General features: G+C 42.5%; 4 protein-coding genes across 4 annotated transcripts in view; 3 read left to right on the top strand and 1 right to left on the bottom strand.

The window, feature by feature from the left end:
• Positions 1-8,571, top strand: part of notch2 (notch receptor 2) — a 34,784-nt gene extending 26,213 nt beyond the window's left edge. Inside the window, exons 16-35 of the mRNA XM_079574453.1 lie at positions 116-229; positions 317-436; positions 519-671; positions 852-1,080; positions 1,154-1,355; positions 1,531-1,684; positions 1,785-1,969; positions 2,061-2,193; positions 2,292-2,543; positions 2,622-2,734; positions 2,985-3,520; positions 3,592-3,933; positions 4,029-4,171; positions 4,271-4,475; positions 4,551-4,632; positions 4,709-4,862; positions 4,942-5,261; positions 5,352-5,499; positions 5,568-5,665; positions 5,762-8,571. Of these exons, the coding sequence (XP_079430579.1) occupies positions 116-229; positions 317-436; positions 519-671; positions 852-1,080; positions 1,154-1,355; positions 1,531-1,684; positions 1,785-1,969; positions 2,061-2,193; positions 2,292-2,543; positions 2,622-2,734; positions 2,985-3,520; positions 3,592-3,933; positions 4,029-4,171; positions 4,271-4,475; positions 4,551-4,632; positions 4,709-4,862; positions 4,942-5,261; positions 5,352-5,499; positions 5,568-5,665; positions 5,762-7,159 (5,081 nt within the window). The 3' untranslated portion in view covers positions 7,160-8,571. The remainder of the gene's footprint in view (positions 1-115; positions 230-316; positions 437-518; positions 672-851; positions 1,081-1,153; positions 1,356-1,530; positions 1,685-1,784; positions 1,970-2,060; positions 2,194-2,291; positions 2,544-2,621; positions 2,735-2,984; positions 3,521-3,591; positions 3,934-4,028; positions 4,172-4,270; positions 4,476-4,550; positions 4,633-4,708; positions 4,863-4,941; positions 5,262-5,351; positions 5,500-5,567; positions 5,666-5,761) is intronic.
• Positions 8,572-9,084: 513 nt separating this feature from the next.
• slc35a3a (solute carrier family 35 member A3a) lies at positions 9,085-13,487 on the top strand. The gene is made up of 8 exons (XM_079574469.1): positions 9,085-9,471; positions 9,546-9,744; positions 10,315-10,469; positions 10,565-10,687; positions 11,082-11,256; positions 11,887-12,005; positions 12,299-12,432; positions 12,728-13,487. The coding sequence occupies exons 2-8, from the start codon at positions 9,555-9,557 to the stop codon at positions 12,816-12,818; spliced, it is 987 nt and encodes a 328-aa protein (XP_079430595.1). The 5' UTR covers positions 9,085-9,471; positions 9,546-9,554; the 3' UTR covers positions 12,819-13,487.
• Positions 13,488-14,521: 1,034 nt separating this feature from the next.
• On the bottom strand, positions 14,522-18,022 carry fam78bb (family with sequence similarity 78 member Bb). The gene is made up of 2 exons (XM_079574472.1): positions 17,033-18,022; positions 14,522-16,394 (listed from the first exon to the last, which is right to left on the bottom strand). The coding sequence occupies exons 1-2, from the start codon at positions 17,296-17,298 to the stop codon at positions 15,872-15,874; spliced, it is 789 nt and encodes a 262-aa protein (XP_079430598.1). The 5' UTR covers positions 17,299-18,022; the 3' UTR covers positions 14,522-15,871.
• A 1,089-nt stretch (positions 18,023-19,111) lies between these two features.
• Positions 19,112-23,209, top strand: rex1bd (required for excision 1-B domain containing). Its single transcript, XM_079574474.1, has 5 exons — positions 19,112-19,220; positions 20,878-20,960; positions 21,072-21,276; positions 22,554-22,642; positions 22,990-23,209. Exons 1-5 carry the CDS (start codon positions 19,218-19,220, stop codon positions 23,060-23,062), a joined length of 453 nt encoding a protein of 150 aa, XP_079430600.1. The 5' UTR covers positions 19,112-19,217; the 3' UTR covers positions 23,063-23,209.
• The last annotated feature ends 82 nt before the right edge of the window (positions 23,210-23,291 follow it).

The raw sequence follows: 23,291 nt of genomic DNA, 5'->3' as shown, positions 1-23,291 counted from the left end.
GTGGCATATAATATAGTATTTAGGAATTAAAATGGCATTAAAGAGCATTAAATTTGATTTGCTTCTGCCTGTATAAACCTTGCAAGGATAAAACATTCTCCAATGATTTGTACAGGTCTGAACTGTGAGATCAATATCGATGAATGTGCCTCTGCGCCATGTAAGAACCACGGCATCTGCATCGACGGAGTCAACAGTTACACTTGTCAGTGTAGCCCACCCTATACAGGTTGGAAATTCAATTCTTACTGATGATATGACAAATAACACCAATATTTACAATGGATAGAGTAATGATCCATCTCTGTCCTCAAAGGAAAACACTGCTCAGAGGAGCTCGCTCCCTGCGCCTCTCATCCGTGTGAAAAAGGTGGAGTCTGCCGTCCGACCCCAGACTACACATCCTACATCTGTCGCTGTCCAGCTGGATGGCAAGGTATTTATTTATTTTTTCTACACATTGAAGTAATCAGTAAAACAGTGCACCACAAAACCAATACTTTTGTCACCACTTGTAGGCCTTCGCTGTAATGAGGACGTTGATGAATGCAAAAAGAATCCCTGCAAGAACAACGGACGTTGCATTAACAATCCTGGCAGCTACCTCTGTGAATGTCAACCAGGGTACAGCGGGCACAACTGTCAGACAGATGTCGACGACTGCTCCCCGAGTGAGTTTTCATTTTGTTATATCATTCAGTCTCTCTGTAGACTGAAGGTTCAGAAACCTTTCAGACCTATCTTGATTATTTCCCTTTTATTAATTATGCAGCAGTTTGGTGCTACATGCTAAACACTGGTTCCTGGTAAATTGTGTTAATACTGTTTGTTTTTTTTTAATCTTTTTTTAGACCCGTGCCTGAATGGTGGATCTTGTGTGGACACTGTGGGGGGGTACACGTGCGATTGCCGGCTGGGATTTTGGGGAGACCGCTGTGAGATGGAGGTGAACGAATGCGCCTCCCAGCCCTGCATGAATGGAGCCATTTGCAGGGACTACGTGAACAGCTTTGTGTGCGAGTGCCGTCCTGGATATGATGGAATTCTGTGCGAACGCAACATCCTTGAATGCACTGAAACGTGAGTCGCCTTCTGAAGGCTCTGTTGTTTTTGTTTTCCTGTTGATTTGAGCTAAATGTATGTTGTTTTGCAGTTCCTGCCTGAACAATGGCACGTGCATAGATGACATCAATACGTTTTCATGTCGCTGTCGCCCTGGTTTTTATGGCGCTTTCTGTGAATATGAGCATAATGAGTGTGACTCCCAGCCCTGTAAGAACGGAGGCACCTGCACTGACGGTCTTGGCACTTATCGCTGCACCTGCCCCATAGGATACAATGGACCCAACTGCCAGGTAATGTCTCTTACAATATACATCAGGAAGTATTCAGAGTGTTTAGGGCTGTTGAATTATCCACGATTAAGTTGCTGTTGTATTTATAATATTACTTAAACTGTAGTTCAGTTTAGAATTATTTTTTTTTCTTTTCAAAAATTGTTTCCTGAAATGTGTTACTGTTTATGTGCAGAATCTTGTAAACCTGTGCAGCCAAGTCCGCTGCCACAACGGCGGGTCCTGCTCTCAAACGACTACCTCCTGGACCTGTCACTGCACGATGGGATGGACCGGACGGTACTGTGATGTTCCCAACATGTCCTGTCAAGACTTTGCTGCCAGAAGTGGTAAAATAATTACACATTACAAGGCCATTTTCACTTTAAGCTTCGATGCATTTTTTAGTGTGTTGTCTCATACGTATTTCAATCTTTTGAACGTTTGTAGGTCTGGAGGTGGAGAATGTGTGCAAGAACGCTGGGCGTTGCATAAATGTTGGAAATTCCCATCAGTGTCAATGCCAACCTGGATACACAGGCAGTTATTGTGACGAGATGGTCGATGAATGCAAGTCATACCCGTGTCGCAATGGAGCCACTTGTGTGGACTATCAGGGCACTTATGAATGCAAAGTATGTTTTTAAGGCTTTCTTTTTCGACTTAATCTCTGTGGAAAAGTTAAGCCATAGTGCTAAATGATTGTTTTTCATTGGGTTACACAAGTGTAAACCAGGCTTCCAGGGAGTTAACTGTGAGTACGATGTGGACGAGTGTCACTCTAAACCCTGCCTCAACGGTGGGACCTGTATCAACCTCATCAACCACTTCACCTGTGCCTGTCCACCGGGAACACATGGTAATTTTAAGACTGCCTAGAGCATTGGAATTCTTCTTCCCTTCTCTGCCTTTTAGCTCTGAAAAGCGGTAATGCATCTATCTGCCTGTGTTCTCCAGGAGGACAATGTGAAGTCAATGTTGATGACTGTGCTCCCAAGCCGGGCTCCTCAGAGCCGCGCTGTCTGAACGGGGGCCAGTGTGTGGACGGGATCGGGCGATACACTTGCAACTGCCCTTCAGGATTTGTTGGAGAACATTGTGAAGGAGATCTCAATGAGTGTCTTTCTGGGCCGTGTCATGAGACCGGCAGCCTGGACTGTGTTCAGCTGGACAACGATTATCAGTGCCGCTGTCGCCTTGGTTACACAGGTACAAGCTTTTTGTAAACAGGTGATTATGGCAACAACAGAACAAACTTTGATAATGTTTTCATTGCCTTCATTACAGGACGGCATTGTGAGTCCATGGTAGATCTGTGTTTGTCGAAGCCTTGCCATAATGGTGGGACCTGCTCGATGAACATGAGTTCAGTTCATGGCTACACCTGCTCCTGTGGCTCTGTAAGTTCACTTTAACTTCTATCATATACAAACTCCATCTGCTGTTTTGTTCTCTGTGATTGATTGGATCATATCCAGTCAATTTTCTATATTTTCTATACACTTATCGCTTAAAGCTATTTTTCTTATTCTCACATTTGCTTCAGAGGGACAACACAGGTATGCTTCTCATGCAGGCAGCGGAGAAGACAGAAGTCATTTTTGTTTTGTTTATTGTAAATTGATTTACTGTTGCATTTGATCTTTTTAGGGCTTCACTGGGTTTAACTGTGGGGACCTTGAAGGCTATAACTGTGCCAAGCTACGGTGCCTGAACGGAGGACGCTGTGTGGATCAACCATCAGGCCAACTGTATTGCCGCTGCCAGCCTGGCTTCAGTGGACCTCACTGTGAAAATATGCTCAAGTGTGGATGCCAAAATGGAGGAACCTGTGTTAAAGACTCATCAAACCCCTTTCAACACAACTGCCTCTGTTCTCAGCACTTCTCTGGACGAGTCTGTGAGAACGAAGTGCCACAAACCAAACAAAACCCTGATGCCATGTGCCACTACCCCCAGTGTAAGAAACAGTCAGGGGATAAAGTTTGTGATGATCAGTGCAACAACTATGAGTGCCAGTGGGACGGTGGAGACTGCTCCCTCAACTGGAAACAACCCTGGATTAACTGTACGGCTAATATTCCCTGCTGGAACCTCTTCAAGAACGGGCACTGCGACAAGGAGTGTGACAATCCTGGGTGTCTCTTTGACGGCTTTGAATGCCAGGAGCCGGAAGCAACTTGCAAGTAAGTTTCATTGGTTTCACCTCACCAAGCTGGTAAGAGATCGAAATGCCTAATTACCGCCGTGTTTTCAGATATGACAGGTACTGTGCTGATCACTACGGCAACGGCGTCTGTGACCAAAGCTGTTACACCGAGCCCTGTGGCTGGGACGGCCTGGACTGCTCCACTGACACTGCGCCCAAGTTACTGGACGGTGTGCTGATAATTGTGGTGCGACTGCAGCCAGAGGAGATGCTTGGGGACTTGAGAGGCTTCTTGCGTTCCCTCGGGGCATTGCTGCGCACTAATGTAAAGGTGAAGTTGGATGAAAATAAAAGACCAATGGTTTACCCCTACTATGGACCAGAAGAAGAGAATGGCTGGCACCTTTTTAAGAGCAGAAGCAAGCGTGAACTTGAAAGAGAAGTGATTGGGTAATGTGATGACAATGCTCTTTTTTTTTTTAGTTTAGTAACCAAATAAGTATTTTTTGAAATGAACATACATTTTCCCCATATTCTGCCAACAGTTCCCAAGTGTACCTGGAAATAGACAACAGAGAATGTGCCCAGAAGTCCTCTAATTGTTTCGTAAATATAAATGAAGCTGCATCCTTCATTGCTGCAGCTCACATAAAGGCAGATCTACCCTACCCTCTGATGTCTATAGACAGTAAGTTATTACATATGGTTTTGCAATGTGAATATAACATTCAAGTTTAATGCTTTGTATGTTTTGTAATATTTACTTACTTGACTCTGGTTCTTCCAGGCGATCCAACACCTGTAATAAAGCATGACTATCTGATGTATGTTATTGGAGTAGCAGTGGTTATCATTCTGCTCATCCTTGTCTTGGGAATGCTGGCAGCCAAAAGGAGACATAAGCAGGGTATCTTGTGGTTGCCTGATGGCTTCTTGGCGAACAAAAATGACAAGAGACGGGAGCCTGTTGGTCAAGATGACTTTGATCTAAAGTAAGTGGATCCATTTCTAATAATTGCAGTTAAAAGAAATACTGATACTACAATATAAACCTTTCCGACATTTAGGAATTTTAAGACACAAGATGGAAGTGTGAATGACCAGAGTCAGAGGTGGCTTGAAGATGAAACACCACCAAAGAAACCGAGAGTAAGTCACCTGAAAAGAAACAAAAAAAACACATGTTGCTGCTTGTGTGACTATTCATTAAAACGTTTTCGTGTAGACTGAGGACAAACCATTGCTGCCCATTGCTATGGATGGAGGCGTGGATCAGAGGCAGTGGACCCTACAGCATCGCAAAGCTGCTGATATCTCTTTAACCCCACCACAGGCCGATATAGACACTGACTGCCTCGATGTAAATGTCAAAGGCCCGGGTGAGTGGACGTTAAACTACGTTGAATGACTGTGACATTACCTGTAACATAGTTCTAACCTGGAGTGTTACATGTCCAGATGGTTTCACACCACTGATGTTGGCATCTCTGCGTAACGGTGGAGGCCCAGACTGCATCTTACATGGAGATGAAGAGGAGGAGAGCGGAGGAGAGGAACAGGCACCAAGCGTCATTTCAGACCTGATCGCTCAAGGTGCTTCTCTGATGGCCCAGACTGACCGCACAGGAGAGACTGCCTTGCATCTCGCTGCACGCTACGCCAGAGCTGATGCCGCCAAACGACTGCTGGATGCTGGAGCGGACCCCAATGCTCATGACAACATGGGCCGAACTCCCCTACACGCAGCGGTGGCAGCAGATGCACAAGGAGTCTTCCAGGTATAAATGCGCATACAATAAATATGCTGTGCCTCGCTACACATTTTGGTTTAGTTACAATGCTTTTAATACTAATTACTCTTTTTTCAGATTCTGATCCGTAACCGCGCAACGGAGCTCGACGCCCGAATGAATGATGGCACCACTCCTCTGATCTTGGCGGCCAGACTTAATGTGGAGGGCATGGTAGAGGAGCTGATCCACTGTCACGCTGACATCAACGCAGTAGATGACCATGGTTAGACACACACTTTCACTTTCCTGATGCCCAGCTGATCATGTGACTAACAATCTTGTTCTTTTTAGGAAAATCTTCCCTTCACTGGGCAGCAGCCGTGAACAATGTAGAAGCGACTCTTGTGCTTCTCAAGAATGGAGCCAATCGGGACATGCAAGATAACAAAGTGTGTTTCTTTTCATGTTTTCTATTTACTAATTACTGTACTTTAGGGTTTTTTTGTTTTTTCATTGAAAAATGTTAACATATGTCTGAATTGCAGGAGGAGACGCCCCTGTTTCTTGCTGCCAGAGAGGGTAGCTTTGAAGCTGCTCAAGTTCTTTTGGATCACTACTCAAACAGGGACATCACAGATCATCTGGATCGGTTGCCCCGTGACACTGCTCAGGAGCGAATGCACCATGACATTGTTCGTCTACTGGACCAATACAATTTGGTCCATAGTCCTCATAATGGGCAGCCACACATGGGAGGAGGAAACTCATCTCTTGTTTGTGGGGCTAACGGAGCAGGATACATTGGCATGCGTGCTGGGCCACAGGGGAAGAAGAACAGGAGGGGTGGTGGTGCAAAAGTGGCTGGTGGGGGGCCTAAGGAGCTTAAGGACATGAAGGCCAAGCGCAGAAAGAAGCCCACTGGAGGGGAGGGTCCGGTACCAGCCGGAGGAAATGGGGCAAGTTCAGCAGGAGGCCAAACAAATGGTGTCAAGGCGGCAGGACTTCCTGAGAGCTCCATCACTATGTCCCCTGTGGACTCGCTGGAGTCCCCTCACTCCTTCACAGGGGATGTGTCTGTACCTGTGTCCACTACAGCCAACTCTCCTCCTCTCCTCAGCCCGAACAGCAGACCTCTGCTCCCTCCAGTCAGCCACATGCTGGGCCAGCAGCAGGGCTGGGTGGGCATGTCCAAACATGGCTACAACAGCCCCATGTTTGGCCTAGTCCCACATCAGATGAGCGGGTCACATCCTGGTATGAACCAACACCGTAGCCAGGGGGCGATGCTTACACCTATGAATGTGACCATGAGCCGAGAGCAGCTTCCTCCTATTGTCACCTTCCAGATGATGGCTCCTGGAGGCGGGCAGCCAATGCTGAAGCAGGCCCAGCCAGGGCAGGTTCAGGTCACACAGTCCCAGGGCCAGAACCCCCAGCAAGGGGCTCCACGCCTGCACTGCTCCCAGATGTACCAGATGTCTGAGCAGATGAACATGACACACGCGCTGTCTCACACACTTTCTCACGCCCACACCGTCAACCACGGAGGCCACAGCATTGACAACCAGTCCCGAGCACTGCCTTCATACCCCACTATGCAGAGTCCTGTGGATAAGTACCCCACACCGCCCTCGCAGCACAGCTACACCCCCGCCAGCTCTGAGGGCACCACTCCGGGTCATTCTGCACACCCTCCCAGCGAGCACCCGTACCTCACGCCTTCTCCCGAGTCCCCAGACCCATGGTCATCCTCTTCCCCACACTCCAACTCAGACTGGTCAGACGTAACCACAAGCCCCACCCCCCTGGGCAACGCCCATCATGCACTAGCGTCATCACATCGCACACACATTCCAGAGCAGGCGCAGCATCCGCCTCAGTCACAGCAAATGCAGCCGACGTCACAGCAGGCTCCGCTGGGAAGCATGCAGGTGTTTGCATAGACTTAACCAAAGCAGCTGGACTCTGTAGTTAAACTACATTATATAGTGACTCAAAAATGCTCTATTTCTTTACCAGTATAATCTTTTCTGTTAAAGGTTGATTGTTTTTTTTTCTTTCTTAATGCACTTGATATTTCTGTATAGTTTTCAAAAGTATTACTTAAAATAAGTTCTCAATTATCTAATTATTAATGCAGTGATCCCATCCAGGCTTTTGTTGGATAACTTACCGTTTTGGTCTTGGGCCTTTAAATATTGGATTGGGTTTTACAGTCCTCCAGAAACCACAAAATTAATGGTTATACATTGAATTATTGAAACAATTGCAAACCAGCTGGCAACTACTGTTGCAATGTTTTACTTTCACTCGAGAGCTGTTGTCTATTGTGTACATTATGTCGATACTAACTTGAGGATTCTTTTTTACAGTCTGATGGGTCAAATGTTGATGCTTTTATTCTTAAAGCGGAACCTCTTTTTACTACAGGAAAGATAATCACACTTCATGATGCTTTGTAAATATGTGCACACTGTCTTTGTATGTCTTAACCTGTACCTGACAGCTTGTTCAAACAGCTGAAGATGCCTTTCGTCATTCCACTTCTGAGGTTCGCATGCACCAAATGCATTAGATGAAGTTTACTTCTGGAAGTGGTGTCTTAGCACAGGGTATTACTCATGTTTTCAAACTATTTTGTGTTATATAAATACCAGTTTTATTAGAGACAGCCACTTAATGTCATATTTTTTTAAATGTTGCAAATGAAATGAAAAGCTGGACAGTATTTGGAAATAAATGAATTATTGTGTCCAATACAGTGTAATAAAATGTTGAAAGACCTACAGCACATTTTGCTAGTTTGTACATTGTTTAAAAGTGTTTAACTCTGATAATATCTCGCTCCATTTTATATAAAAACTGTTGGCACTTGTTAAATGTTACCAAGGTGCTAGTTTTCTTCTTGAATGTCTCTTGTCTTCCAAAGTCACATACTTGCTTTACCTTTTGCTTGAATACAATCAGTGTGTGCACCTTTTAACAAATGTCTTTCCAAATCCAAATGGAGTATTGGTCTTCCTTGCTTTTTTAACTGTTGAGTGAACAGACAATCATTCGAAGAAAATCCAAAAATAAGCACCACGACCAAATTTATTTATGACAAAAGTAGCAATAAAACTTTTCTCTGACCTGATGTTAATATGCAAAAATGTTTAAATCACCAAAAAAGTGAAAATAAAGAATTCAATCCTGACCATTACAATCATATGTAACAATACATAAGGTCTTCTCTTAAGAAACTTCTTTGCTCTGTATATAAAATGTTTGTTAGTTGTTGTTTTTTCTGTTCATTGTACATTGTTAACCAAATAATCCATAATATACATGTTACATAAAGTAGTTGTCACCATATTTGTATAAGAAAACTAAATAAAGACATTTGTTGAAAAAAAGATCAACCAAATGTTCATTGAAAATAAAAGTTCAGTAAAAACATTATGTCGGTATTTCTTTGTTGACTGATAAACATTTAATAATAATAATAATAATAATAATGCATTGGTTTTATATAGCGCTTTTCTGGCACTCAAAGATTTAGGCAGATGATATATTGTATGTGCTCATTACCTTAAAATTATCCATAGTATGTGCAATGCAGCAGAGGCAGGTTGTGCTCAGTTACATTTACATATTAAAGTAATTGAGTAATAATGTAGTATTGTTCTACTTGTGAGTTTTATTTTATTTTTATCTGTAAGCCCTTGACATGATTTTATGTTTTGTCTCTACAATTACATCAACATTAAACATCAATCAGATTTTGTTAGTCTTTATTATTTTCCCTTCGTTCGTAGAAAGGAGTCGCAGGTGCCACTGATCGTCAGCAGGTGGCGCCGTGTCGCACCGACGGCGCTTCTCTAAACACGAGGAAGAACTCTGTACACGGAAGTCTGGATGTTTCATGTTCAAATTTCTTGACGGTGTCGCGTTTGAGTCGCAGATGAGCAATGATCAAATGTCGGATGATCTGGCGGCAGTGACAGTTTACTCCTCGACCTTCTGTGTGGGGATTCTGGCTTGATAAAATGCCCTTGGAGTGGACGCTGTATTTGCTGTGCGGGTCAATGGACGCTAGGACTTGAAGTGCTGCTGTTTTGACAGCTGCCTGAAGCTCCACTACCTGTGTGACTGTGTCAAAGTGCAGCTCTATGAGTGATTTGAGGACAGCTCCAATTCCAAACCATAGTAATTGATGTATTGGTTTCAGTTAAGGACTTTGTAGCAGCTTTTAAACGTGGTTAAAGCGAAGAAGGTAAATCTCACCATTCTCAGTATTGGCTACCTTTTATATGAACTCTGCTCATTGTACTGTTTTCCCTTTGTCAGTGCGTGGGAATGGCGGCGTTCCGGTTGAAGTACATGTCTTTGGGCGTCCTGGTTTTCCAGACCACATCCCTGGTCCTCACCATGCGTTACTCCCGCACGCTGCAGTCCGAGGGGCCGCGGTACTTGGCCTCCTCTGCTGTGGTGGTGGCAGAGCTCCTGAAGATCCTTACCTGCGTCCTGCTGGTCTTCAAGGAACACAGTGAGTGTCACATCATCTCTAGTGTTCCTAAAGATATGGCCTGTAGCATGTGCTGTACAGATTTAAAGTCACTACCATCACATTTCAATCTGGGTTGCTTTCATACATTATTGTAATCATATGAGGACATGCCATACCTAATTTGAAAGGGCACAACCTTAAGGCCTGCGTTGTAAGTTTTTAATCCAATTTAATTTGGTTATGGCACAAGGATTTTTCTTGCCACCATTTAGAGAAAGTAATTTAAAGTTTAAGGTTTTTTGCCATTGGATCTACTATCCCAAAGCATGGGGCTGATTCTGCTCACTGATTGGATTATCGGATTGAAAACCAAAACACAAAATGTAAACACAAACAACTCTAACATTCTGAAATGTTTTGTGTAATTGGGGGTTACCCAAAATGATAGGTCAGTAAAATCATCACTTAATTTGAAAATGTTCATATTTGGGGTCACAGAAAGGTAATGCTTATGAAATAATAATAATAATAATCACAAAAGTGCATCTATTGGTAGAAAACAGAGTGGTAAACTTGTTTCTTTTTAATACCCACGTTTCTATTCTCCAGGTTACAGCATGCGAGCCTTAAACAGTATCTTGCGCCAGGAAATCGCTCACAAACCTATTGAGACTTTGAAGCTTGCCATCCCGTCTGGCATCTACACTCTCCAGAACAACCTGCTATATGTGGCCCTGTCCAATCTAGATGCAGCAACCTACCAGGTACAGTCCCGAAAGCTACCGCTGTGTGCCTTAGTGCTGTTTTAGACACACTTGTTTACCTATTCATTATCTGTTTTGTTGCTTTATGTCATCAGGTGACATATCAGCTGAAGATCCTGACCACGGCACTGTTTTCAGTCTCCATGTTGGGCCGTAGGCTAGGTGTCTACCAGTGGCTCTCCCTCCTTATTCTCATGGCAGGAGTGACCCTTGTGCAGGTAAACTGAAGTGTGTTAAACTATAGCTGTTTTGTACACAAATCCTCCTTTAACTATTCCAGTAATCATGACCCACACAACCACAATAGGAAGCATCACTAAAGGCCTTTTTGAGCAATAGTATAGAGAGGGGTTGCGCTGTATTTATTTATCAAATGCATGTGCGATCTAAATATCCTTAAAAAGAAGTGGCTGTTTGAGATTTTACTGGGTGTTGTAAGCTGTGTTTAGCTGACAGTGCAATTCATCAAACAATCAACAATCGAACATGTCAGTCAATGCAGACATTACAACAATCTGTTTAAAGATGTTACACTACGACATATTGCCTAAATTGCGACTGTACTGTGTATCTCAAAACTGTGTGTCCTGAAGTGACTTTGCTTGTGCACAGTGGCCTTCGGAGTCGCCGTCCGCTGCAGAGGAGGAGGTGCCGTCTGCTGGCTCGCCGGTTGTGGGCGTGACTGCGGTCCTGGTCGCCTGCTGCTCCAGTGGGTTTGCAGGTGTTTACTTTGAGAAGATCCTGAAGGAGAGCAAACAGAGCGTCTGGGTCCGTAATATCCAATTAGGTTTGTACAAACCAGTCTCGCTGCATGAAGGTGACCAGTGGAGGAATATCGTATTTTTCAGCAAACTTTATCTTAGATTTTTAGCATTCTGTAATATTAGGTATAACTGACCCGGCTCGCAGTACTGTAGTATAAGGCATTAGACAGATCATGCATCAAGGCCAATCTACAATGACATTTTGTACTAATACACGAGACACATTGGCTGCAATGTCAAAACACGACTACTGAAAAGGTTTCAAAGGTGTTTACAGTTGTACTTTTCTGCCCACTATTGGTGTAAAACCCTATTGTGCAATTAATAAGCTTTCAGTCAATATTTGTGTGTGAGTAATGGGTTGGTAATAAATGTACTTTTAAGATAATGCTAGCACTGCATTTCTAAAGAGCATCTTTTACTCTATGCAGAACCAGCCGGGTGTTCTAGCTTGTGCTTCTGCTAAGACAAATGTTCCTGTCTAGTTTATTTTTATCTCCGTACGTGTGAGCGTGTGTAAGCTCTCCAGTGACTCCCGGTGTGAGCTGGGAGATATTTTCACCTGCAATAAATGCTGAAGTCGTGTAAAAGAAGCTAGCATTACCTGCATTACGTGAGACGATAAAATGCTGATAAAATGTGTTTGTGTTTAGGGATGTTTGGGCTTATATTTGGCCTTTTTGGGATGTTGGCCTATGATGGAGACAGGATTCGAGAGTCCGGGATGTTCCAGGGGTACAACACACTCACCTGGACAGTTGTGGCACTGCAGGTAACGCTTGTCAATTTAAGATTTTGTGAACTTAAAAAAAATCACCCAAAATCAGATGCACATATTGGTGTGAATGTGTGATTCACAAAATGTATCTATTATTAGTATTCATGTTATATTATTATTATTATGATATGACACAGAACCCTCTTTCATTACTCAAAATAAGTAGTTACGTCCTCCTAACACCTGCATAAGGCTTTTGCACTGTGCTGTACATCTGAAAGAGGACTCCCTATCGGCCCTTTCAGGTCATGCCTGGTCCATCTGTGTCCCTCTGTTTGTTTCTTCAGGCGCTGGGGGGTCTGGTCATTGCAGCAGTTATAAAGTACGCGGACAACATCCTCAAGGGATTCGCTACATCCCTCTCCATCATCCTGTCAACGCTGATATCCTACTTCTGGCTCCAAGACTTTGAACCTACCGGGTAAAAAGATACTCACACCTCAGAATTGAATTGAATTAAACTATTGATTTGTAGTTTGAGTTAAAAGTCTATATTTTTATGCAATATAACATGGAAAATAGCATCACATGTGCACAGTGAAGAGAAAAGGAAATGGTCCACATGTCACTATTAGACATGAATTTGTCTCAGAGTAAGATAAATGTATAGGCTAAAAGGTTATTCCCCCCCAAAAAAAAACATTGCCAGGTATTTTCAGAAATGTATAAAACATGACACAAACCCAATTTTACAAAGCATCTTCTCTTGTCCACAGGGTTTTTTTCTTTGGAACTATATTGGTCATTGTGGCTACATTTCTTTATGGATATGAAGCCAAGCCTGCCGCCAACCCGAGCAGGGCATAGGCCTCTGCAGATGGACACAACAGCTGGAGCTCTTGGTGAAGTATGGAAGAGGGACAGACTTTATAGAAACACGGGGAGAGGTTTGTAGCATATGCAGTCTACACAGTTAGAAGAGTTTCATACACCACAAGTGCCTCAGCTGGGCCCAGCCTGAACCTGGAAAACAGGATTCGAAGTGTTGAATGTGTAACAATTCAAAAAGAGCAAGACTGCTGATTGTGAGAACCAGTTTGACTGCCAGCCCAGTAACTGCAACTTCAGCCAATACAATTAAGGAGCCTCTGAGGTTGTCATTTATATTCCACTATCTCGTATTGAGATATCTTAGTGTAAATTTAACTGCAGTGTTTGATCACAAATCTCATACGGTAACGTTTGTATTACTCAGCTAAACTGTTACACTGTATTTCTGAGAATAATGCTCTTCACAATTTGGTCAAAAGATTCAAGAAACTGATCGATCAAACCTGTGCCTTCAAATTCAAAGTCAAATTAGAGGTCAGGTTGAGTAGGGGTCTCAGATCTAGAGTAGCAAAAACCAAAGAATCCCCACATTTCTTTTTGTTACTGATCCTTTGTGGGAAGAAGTGTCTTTGGCTTTGTATTGCAAAGGTACAGCCCTGGATTTTGACACCCTCTGTTTAGGCCAGGGGTGTCCAAACCTTTTTCAAAACCTTCAAACCTTTTATTTTTGCTTAAAACGTTAATGCCAGCTCTGTCTCACAATGAAATAATAGTGGTTGAGGTTAGAATTGTGTCTAATTATAAAACCTGAAATAAAAAGGACCGTCTCTGTTGAAGTGTGGCGATTCAGTAAGAACTGCAGCACTTCGGGCACCCCTGGTTTAGGCCCACATTACTGACTTTTTCTGAAAATTTGACAGACCTCTGACCATTGCATGGTGATTATACTGGTAACAGAGTTCAAAATAAACAAATGGAAATAAAATGAAAAATGAAATGAAACTGAATAATTACAGTCTGGGCAATGAGCATGCCTGTCGATTTACTATAATCCAGTTACAATTTCCAAGTTCTTGTGTTGCGTTTGTTTCTGGCGCTGTATTTTTAGAAGCGTTTTATTGTTGCCAGGCAACATATAGTCGCCATGACATCTCAGTCATGAGATCTCCACAGTGGGCTTCACTTCAGACCTGATTTACTGTGAAGCTTATTACAATAAATGCTACAACATACACAGATACTGCTGTACTGGCTGTTAAGGCAATACTTATAAAGTGGGGAAGTGTTGTTATGTTAACTCGACTGATCATTTATGTATCGAAAATTTGTGCATTCTCTTTTACTACTGTAAGGTTACTTTCCAAAAACACTGGTGATGAACATTTAGCTGATTCTGTCCTGTGCTGTTTTTGTTATTATGTGGTTAAAGAAATCAAATGTAAATGTAAATACCAGTTATGGAAAAGATGTTTGTGGGATTATTTAAATGTAACCCTGTTTTTGTTTTGAAAGATGGAAAATAATTACTTTATTTTAATTACAGCTTTTGATTATTTTATAAAAACAAATGTTGACTAAGCTGTCTTCTCAGTCATTTTGCCAATCAGTGCTACCACTATACAACAGCTCCACTATTTCTTCAAGTATGAAAGAGCCTAATCGCAAGGGAGACTTTATTTATATCCAGACAGTGGGTGTGTTTTTCGAGAAGAAATTGACACTGCTACTTATGATGTTAATTTTTAATTAGTTAAAAACACTTCATGCAAGAGCCGCACAGTCTGAGAGAAAACACCAAGATGGCAGAGATTCCCGTCCTTCGTACATACTGTTATAGCCCATTCACGACGTATCACTAACTTTAACTCAGGACAGATTTACAATGATAATTCCAAGCATCCTCGTGAGTGTGACTGCTGTGCACTGCTTTACCCTCTTCAAATCATCAGGCACATCTGTTAAAAAAGACACTTGATTGCCTCCTTGTCAAGTATAATAAATTTATGCTGTTAATACTACATTAAAGTCACCTATAGACTCTGGCATTCAAAGTGCTGCTCTTGATGTTGCCTTTGATTGTCAGCGTGGGTTTTCTCGTGCTGCTCTCGGTCATGTCGTAGCTACAATTGGCCAGTTCCAAAAATACTTACAGAGGCCTCTATTTTGTGTGCTTGTTGTAAAGATTTGCGATAATCAGGAGGCAGAGTGGTTGTAATGCTGATGAGGTGTATGTGCAAAGGCTTCAAGAAAAGAATATACTGTAATATGTCTCCGTATTTCACAATTTTAGATGTGTTCAATACATCTTAGTTAGATTTTTAGCCAGCTTGCAATTGATTAAATCATTTTCAAGTCAAAATCTCATGTCAAGTCTGAACAATAAGCACTTGACCTTCTTCGGCAACTTGGGCGCAGTATATTTGCTTCTGGTCAATTTACAACTTATATCTAGTCTGCAGTAGCAATATGGTTTATGTTGCTTTGAGTATATAACGTTAGCTGCATGTGGAGAACTTAATTCCTTATATGAAAGAAAACTATGAATGTAAACAGTCTTCAATATTTAAATATTCCAGGTGATCTAAAATAGCACAAATGAGGCTTCTGGTGTGAGGCAGAATGGTGTGACAAAGCAGCAAACCTGACGGTGATCCTGGCTTCCATTACTGGCAATATATAGCCACAAAAGCATCACCTCATAATAACCTGTCTTTGTTGAATAAATAAGCAGTAGTAAGTTCTCGTCGCAAACAATAACACTCCTCACTGACTCAGCAGTGTACATCAGTCATGTTTAAGGCTGATAAACAGGTTTCCATTGAGGGTCCACCTTCTGTTGTCGCTACAGTCCAGAAAAGAGCACCCCAGTGGTTTTGGCCGGGATCAAAACTAAACTAACCAACTGTATTGTCAAAGGCAGCAGTGGGGATTTTAAGGCAGCTGTCCTCTCAGATTTGACCGACCAAACTCCATAACTCTGATCTGATGAGGTGACCATGGTGTCAGCCTGCGTCTCATTCATCACGTCTTTGTTTATCCAGGCATGTTTATATTCATTCTGTTGACTCAACAGTAGGTGTCAACAGACTTTATTTGGGGGGTATGACTACTAGTGGATGGCCTCTTCTTGGTCTCCACATCAGGACCTGTGCGTCGTTGGCGTTGGGTCTGCCCATGGCGTTGGGAGGGATGGCCTCCATGCGTGAGAGTACCCGGGGTTGGTCCTGGTGTACCCGGCCCACCAGCCGGGCCCTTGAGCCCAGAGGCAGACAGGGATCCACCACAATATCAACCCTCATCCTCCACTTTATAGTGTGGAGCAGGATCTTCTCCTTGGTTGTGGTGTTAAGTGCCACCAGCCATGTGGTAAAGCTCTGGTCCCTTTTAATGTTCGTCAACAAGGGTGTATTGGATTCACTGACTGGCACAGCCCACGTGACACTGGGGTAGAAATTGTCATTCATGCTAACTATAAAGCGGGATGGCTTGGAAGTCGGACCAACTATAGTGACCGTCTCGGTTGTGTTCCCGTACCAGGGGTAGCTCACACCATCCGAGTCACTGATGGCTCTCACCAGACCGTCCCGCAGGTGAGGCAGCTCCCAACTGGACCTGAACACAACAAGTGTGGCATTACATTTGATAAAACCCAATACTATTTTAATGGCACGTCTTAAAGTAATATTACACCCTTTTCACTATGGTATTTTCCCATAAAACCTTTAAACCTCTATACCCATCATAGGCATGTTGACAATGACCCACATATGTCTCTGAAAAGTCGAGCCTACTGTCCTGTGGAAGGTCAATCACAAATGTGTGCGATTGTAATCAAGGAATAGACATGTTCCTATCTCACTGTGCGCTATGTAGAGCGGATTATCTCCTTTGTGCTGGATGTTTCTGTTATGCATGTCTGTTTATCTGTTTTCAGCCAATCCGATACCCTAAATCCCTGCCTTCACCCCTAATGCCCACATGCATAACTTCCCTAATATATTCTTTACAGACTATTTTGGTGTGAGGAAGAGTACTGTATGTCTCTGTAGCCTATAAGCAACTGTTTTTGCATAGCAGCTTTATTTAGATGCTATTATTACAGGAACAAAATCTGTCTCTGTCAGTGGGCGTTTGGATGAAGACACAGTTAACCTGCTGGATGCACAAATGTATCATAAGCAGGCCTTTCCTATCTACGTCACACGGTGTATTGCAGGTGGGTTCAGAGTTGACCGTGTTAATCAACTCACATGCCTATGTCTCCATACACGTTGTAAAACTCCATCTGGGTGCACGCCTGGATCCAGCCCACCACCCATGTCTCACTGCGCGGCACGGGGGGCATAACAATCCTCGCTGACGCTTTGAAATAGGGTGTCTTGTACCGCAACACTATGGGCGAATTCTCCTCGATGACAGTGGGGCAGTGGTCAATTGTGGCGGACAAGTCGTACACCACGATGCTTTCTCGTTTGATACGGCTCTTATTGCACGCGATGCTCTGGATACACCCCATATCGCGAAAAGAGCAGGCGCCAGTCGAGCTTCAGCGGCTCCGGAGCTGCCAACTGAACTTGACGGGCCCGGGGAAAAACAACACAGGGAGATGTATGTGCGAGACCATAAGGCAGTGTTGCGGGATGCTACGCTTCAGGCCAAAGTTGAAAAACACAAAGTAAGGCTTCATAAGAGATGGTTATCCGCGGTCAGTCCTTACAGTCATTCTTTGGACGTGAATCCTTATCATGCTGGCGTCTGTCTGCGCGTCCTTTGCGTCCCGGCTTAACCTTTGAACCTCTTCTTTCTCCCTTTGGTGGTCATGTCATAAGAGGAGACCCAGGCCAGCTGCTAGAGGTGCTGAAGTAGACGGCCTACGACTGCTTGCACCTGCTCAACCTGACAACCGGGGACGTGCTGGACCGTCATGCCTGCCGGCTCACACAGGGCGGGATACGCGGTGGCAAACGCGCATCACGTTGACATCTGGAGTGCGCATAATCCTTTCAGCGATGACACGGAGAGACACACTGTTCACGCATAGCAGCTATTTTAAATGTGCCGTGAAGGGAGGATGCGTCCGGTGAGCTCGGTGAGACGGGTCCGCGCGAGCATCCTCGTGTGTGTCGCTGTTCAGCCTGCGCGGTGCTGAAGATGCTGAAAGGACCAATCAGAGGCGAAGGAGGACAGAGGCGGAGGACTCGTCTGCGCGTAGTAAGCTCTGTGTGCGACCTCCTTCCACCATGTTGGAATAATGCCGTCTAATCACGCGGATGAAACAAGTGGGAGACAGCCACTTAATGTCTCGCTAAGTGATCATCGACAACAGCTCTATGCATTTGGTGGTTAGAGCGACTAAAGTTTTCGAAAAGCTCTACATCACAGATTTTTAGTAGGGTTTTTTGTTGTTGCTGCTTGTTTATGTGATGGGTGCAGTGTTAATTTTGACAACATATTTTATTTTAGTTTTAGTTGACTAAAATGTAATTTAATTTTCGAGATTTAGTTAAAAAAAAAAACTTTTCAATTTTAGTCTAGTTTTAGTCGACTAAAATTGCATGTCAATTTAGTCGACTAAATTTAAGACTGATTTAGTCGACTTTGCATTTATAATATTCATTATAATCATATTTAATCTTGTTCCTCTGCTTCATGGAGCTGCTCCACATGAACAAAGCTCAGAGCTGATCATTTGGCAGAGAATTTACATGATCTGAGGCTCTTTCAGACGGTCAATAGAAGTTTGGATGATTTTAGTCTCTCCTTTTCATTTTTATTTAGTCTTATTTCAGTCGACTAAAATATCTGGACATTTTAGTCGTAGTTTTAGTCTCATTAAAAACTTTTAATTTAGTTTTAGTCCAATTTTAGTCGTCAAAAATATCACTTTGACTAAAATTAAGACTAAATATTATAGTCGACGAAATTAACACTGGATGGGTCCCAGTAGGATTTCTGCAAGTAGCCTAACTTTACATTGTGCTTCTAAAGGGACAAAGCGACAGCCTGCATGTGTAAATACATTTGGGTAATTTGACTATTTTTTTTTATGTGAATGGTCAAATACGCTATTGGTCTAAAACTTTATTGCATGCAAAAAAAAGCAGACATCCACTTTAACATCACAGAACTACAGCTCTACTAACCATGAATGTACAACGCACCAGGTTTTGAGATAGCAGATGATATAGAATCAAAATATTTGCAGTATGTTTTATTTGTTATGTTCTTTATTGATTTATTTTTAATACATGTTTTTAATAAATGTTCCATAATAACGATACAGTGTGCGTTTGTGTGTGCTCTTAATTTGTTACTCGCATATGACGTCACTTCCGGGTGGAGGCTCGTGCTGGCTGTTGTGGATTCGTAAACACAGCCGAAAACACTGATATATGTGGCAGCTTTAACGTCAAAGACGATATTGGCACGGAGAAAATGGTAGGAGGCTCAAGTCTTACTTGTCGTCAACTTTGAATGATAAACATGTTTTTGTAAACAGTTTGTACAAGTGTAGCCTCCGTGCAGCTAAAGCTATGCTAACTCCAAGCTTCTTGACTTGAGTGTTTGGGAGTGTGGTAGGAAGGGAGGATAGATGAACTATTATGTTTGTGTGATTGTTACACATGTACTTTTAAAAGTGTTAATACATTTTTGAAATCAGTACTTCTTAAACCTTTCACAACAAGAACCACAAGATTCAAGATTTTTTATTTTAAGGCTCAGATTAGGACTAATTTAAGTCTTGAATAGATCAAAATAGGCGTTCACGATTTATAATGTGATGATGTCATAATGTCAGATGGAGGGCGGGCCAATACAACTCTATGGGAGAAATACAGTTTTTGTAGGAAATCTCAAAAACTAAAATTGACAAATGTTTTTCCTCTTCAGTGTTTGATCGTGATTGGATTCACAAACCTGTGATATTATTTTATGTCTGAAAGTCTTTTGTATTGGACATCAACATCACACTCATGTTTTCGCACATTGTCACCACTTTTTGATGTTTTTCGGAGAAGATAATTGGACATTAGTACATATGCGCTGACAGAGGAGATAATGAACTTTGTGACAGTTTTTGTTTCATGTGGATTCCTCCATTAATGACTGTTAATGAGCCAAAAAACAAAGACAAAATATGCATTTTGTCAGTTACCATAGTTACCGTCAGTTGCCCTCCACCTCAATTTTAAAGGGTTAAGAGGGGGATTATGCTTTTTTCAATCACATGGCACCAGTCTATAGCACACTACAATGAAACCTTCTGTTGGTCTGTAAATGCAGTAAATTAGAATAACTGCCTTGTATAAAATTGCTCTCTCAAAATGGCTGTAGCGAATGTCTTGAAATAGGCCTCTGTCTCTTTAAGAACCTCTGACCCTCTCCGACACGCCCCCTCCACACGCTGTCTGTGGCATCAGTGGGGAGGGGGTTCTGCTGAGGAGCAGTGGTTGGTTACTCGGCTGGTGACGAAAGCTCGGAGGCGTCTCCAGGAGGTGGGGGCGTTCCTAGGAGGACTCAGGCAAACCTATCCCTGAAATGGCCGCCATCAGAGTTTTTACAGATTACTCAAAAATACGTGAATGTGCCAAGGCAACACTTCAGGCATGTTTTTAATGAGGGAATGACATAATAACATGATGGAAATCTTGAAAAAGTCGATTTTGCATAATACCCCCCCTTTAAATTATAGGCTCTTTAGAATGTTGTGATGTCACGTGAACGCTACCTATTGGACTAAATTATGTCTAAACCAGATTATTATTATTATTTTTATTATTATTTATTTATTTTTTTACCTGGAAAGTCCCACTGACATTAAGAATCTCTTCTTAAGGGGAGTCCTGGCCCCAGATGGGAACCTATTGTGCATGTTTTAGTGGTAGGGGAAACCGGAGTACCCGGAGGAAACTTACACAGACACGGGAGATCATGCAAACTCCACATGGAAAGGCTCCGTCCAGGTGGGAATCAAACCCAGACCTTCTTGCTGTGATGCACGAGTGCTAGTCGCCGCACCACTGGACTAATACATCAAACTTGAATATATTGCTATAATGTAAAGAATATTTTTTTTATTTTCATCTTTTCTCAGGTCCCTTCAGATTGTCAAGCCCTGATCCAGAGGTTTTATCACCTTCAGTCTGAAAGAGTGGAGACATACCGGTTGTTTGAAGAGTGAGTCAAGATCAAGAATAGTACTAGTAATTCTGCACAGAAAACCAGCTGTGTTTCAGTCACACACAATAAGATCCCTAATCGGTACACACTGTTTCTGACTGCTTCCAGAGGACATGAGGCGTACTTAAGGACGGGACCGCAATATGACTTTGACCACTACAAGCAGCTGGTGCACGAGATAACACAGGCTTTTAATGGCATCTCAAAGGAAGTTCTTGAGATCAAGGGGAAGCTGCACCACGACTTTGACCGGCCAGACCTGTCCGAGCACATCGAAAAGCTGCAGAGTAAAGAGAAGGAGAAGCTTGAACTCGTAAGTGTATTTTTATACAGGGTGCATAAACAACGAGGGACAGCTGCTGTTTAGCAAGGTCTTCAGGCCTTCCTGTCAGATCACTTGGCACATTTGTCATTGCAGCACATATAAAGCATGAACACATATTTATTTGCACTTGACGTTTCATAAGAAACCACATTGATTGCACAGTGTTTTGTAGTTTTCCTGTGCTGTGTGTTACATCTGCTATGAGTGAGACGACACAGTTTTTATGTGTGTGTTTGACCCAAGAGTGCAGTGTTTAGTAAATTAGATCCAAATGGAGAAAAAAAGTAGCAGAATTTAGGGAATTGTTTGATATGTGTCAAGATCAGTGTCCTATTATTCGAGAAAAGACTTTCATACCTGAGGGTGTGCAGATGATGTTACAGCAACAGAAGTGTCAGGTTGTTATGAAATTTCTTATCATTTGTTTTCTGACCCTCAGTCCAGAATAACGTGGGTTCAGTATTGAAGGAAAATGGTGTAATTGCAAACTCGCATAAGCTTTCATGTTGTGGATTCCATTTCTAGGACTTTTTACCATTCAAAAGGAAATGGATGTCATATTTCATCACTGTGAAATGCAATTTGAGTTGAGTTTCTCAAAGCTCTATTATGTATTGTAACACAACTAATATCAAAAGAACTGGTCTTGTCTTATGAAACTCAAGCCTCGATGGGTTGTATTTTAGGCCATGCGCCTTCAGTCCGTACAATGTAATTTTGATAGGTGCTGCTGACCCTTGCCGTCTGGAAATACCCTGCAAGCCAGTGTCAGTTTTTGTAAATATGTATGGACTCACTTTAGTGAATTTAAGTATTCTCTGTTTAGTATTGTTATAATGTGTACCAAGTACATGTACCAAGTTTTTGCGTTTTATAATAATCCCAGTTTAATCGTTGACCACAAGGGGGGGCCGTTTTGGGCACAAAACAGCATAAATGTCCAGCGTTTGATATTGATTAATATACTGCATATTAGGAGTACATCTGTTTCAAACAACTAGCATTTCCTTTTAGCCAAAGCCTGTTTGAACTCTTGACCCTCCCAGAGTGCAGTTCAAAGTGTCTGAGATCTGCCCATGTTCTCCATCTGGTGCTTTGTGTCAGTGTGTTCCACTGTTATTTTTATACTTCGCTGTAATATCAACTCTGGTCTTTCTTTGTGACTGGTTAAAAGATTTTATTGTCACGTTCACGTTTTATTATGAGTCTCTCTCTGCTTCAATGAATGGTTCACATAAATCAAAAGTGATGTGCCTCTCCTGCAGACGGCCCAACTGCAGCTGGCCAGACAGTGTGCTCAGGATCACCCAGAGGACGAGGACTGTCAGGAAAAGATTCACGAAATCAAGCACAAGTAAGCACAGGGTTTTACTAAAGCTTTCACTGGATTAGCATCGCATTCACTCACTACCAAACTCCTCCTAGCAACACAATTTCCCAAAAAATACTGTTTTTGCATTTTCTTTGGATTCAATTAGAAATCTAATATAAATCCATGTCCAGCCCCTTTAAAAGTATCTCACCAGAGAAAGGAACATGTTTGAAAGCATTACTATTACATAATCAATGCAGTAAATGAGAGAGATTGTATATCAAGAAAGAATGTAAAATGTTTTGTTATAATATTTGCATATTTTTAATGGGCATAAATACTCGCGAATTTTAGTTAAAAAATTATTCATTGTTGTGTCTGATTTTCAGAATCATCAAGAACCAAGAAGCTCTGAGTGAGATCATGCAGGACTTTAAGTACGACTCAGAGGAGTGTGATTGACACTTGTGGGCCTCAGGGGAGACGGACAGAGGGCTGACTGCTGCAACTTCAGCCTCTGAGCTGCACTTATTGATCTCCCCTTTGGGCTCCACCCTGCTCACTGCTGCAGTCCCACTCTGTCAAAGCGCCTTTTACACATATTCAGTATGTTTTTGTTATTTCATGATATGTGTTTGTGAAAATGTACATTGTAAATACAGCAATGGCAAGAATATTAACTGTCACTTTT

This window comes from Gobius niger (genome assembly GCF_951799975.1).
Source record: "Gobius niger genome assembly, chromosome: 17".
NCBI classification, from domain to species: Eukaryota; Metazoa; Chordata; class Actinopteri; order Gobiiformes; family Gobiidae; genus Gobius; species Gobius niger.
The sequence above is the reverse complement of the archived record's forward strand: the minus strand, read 5'-3'. Positions and strand labels throughout refer to the sequence as shown.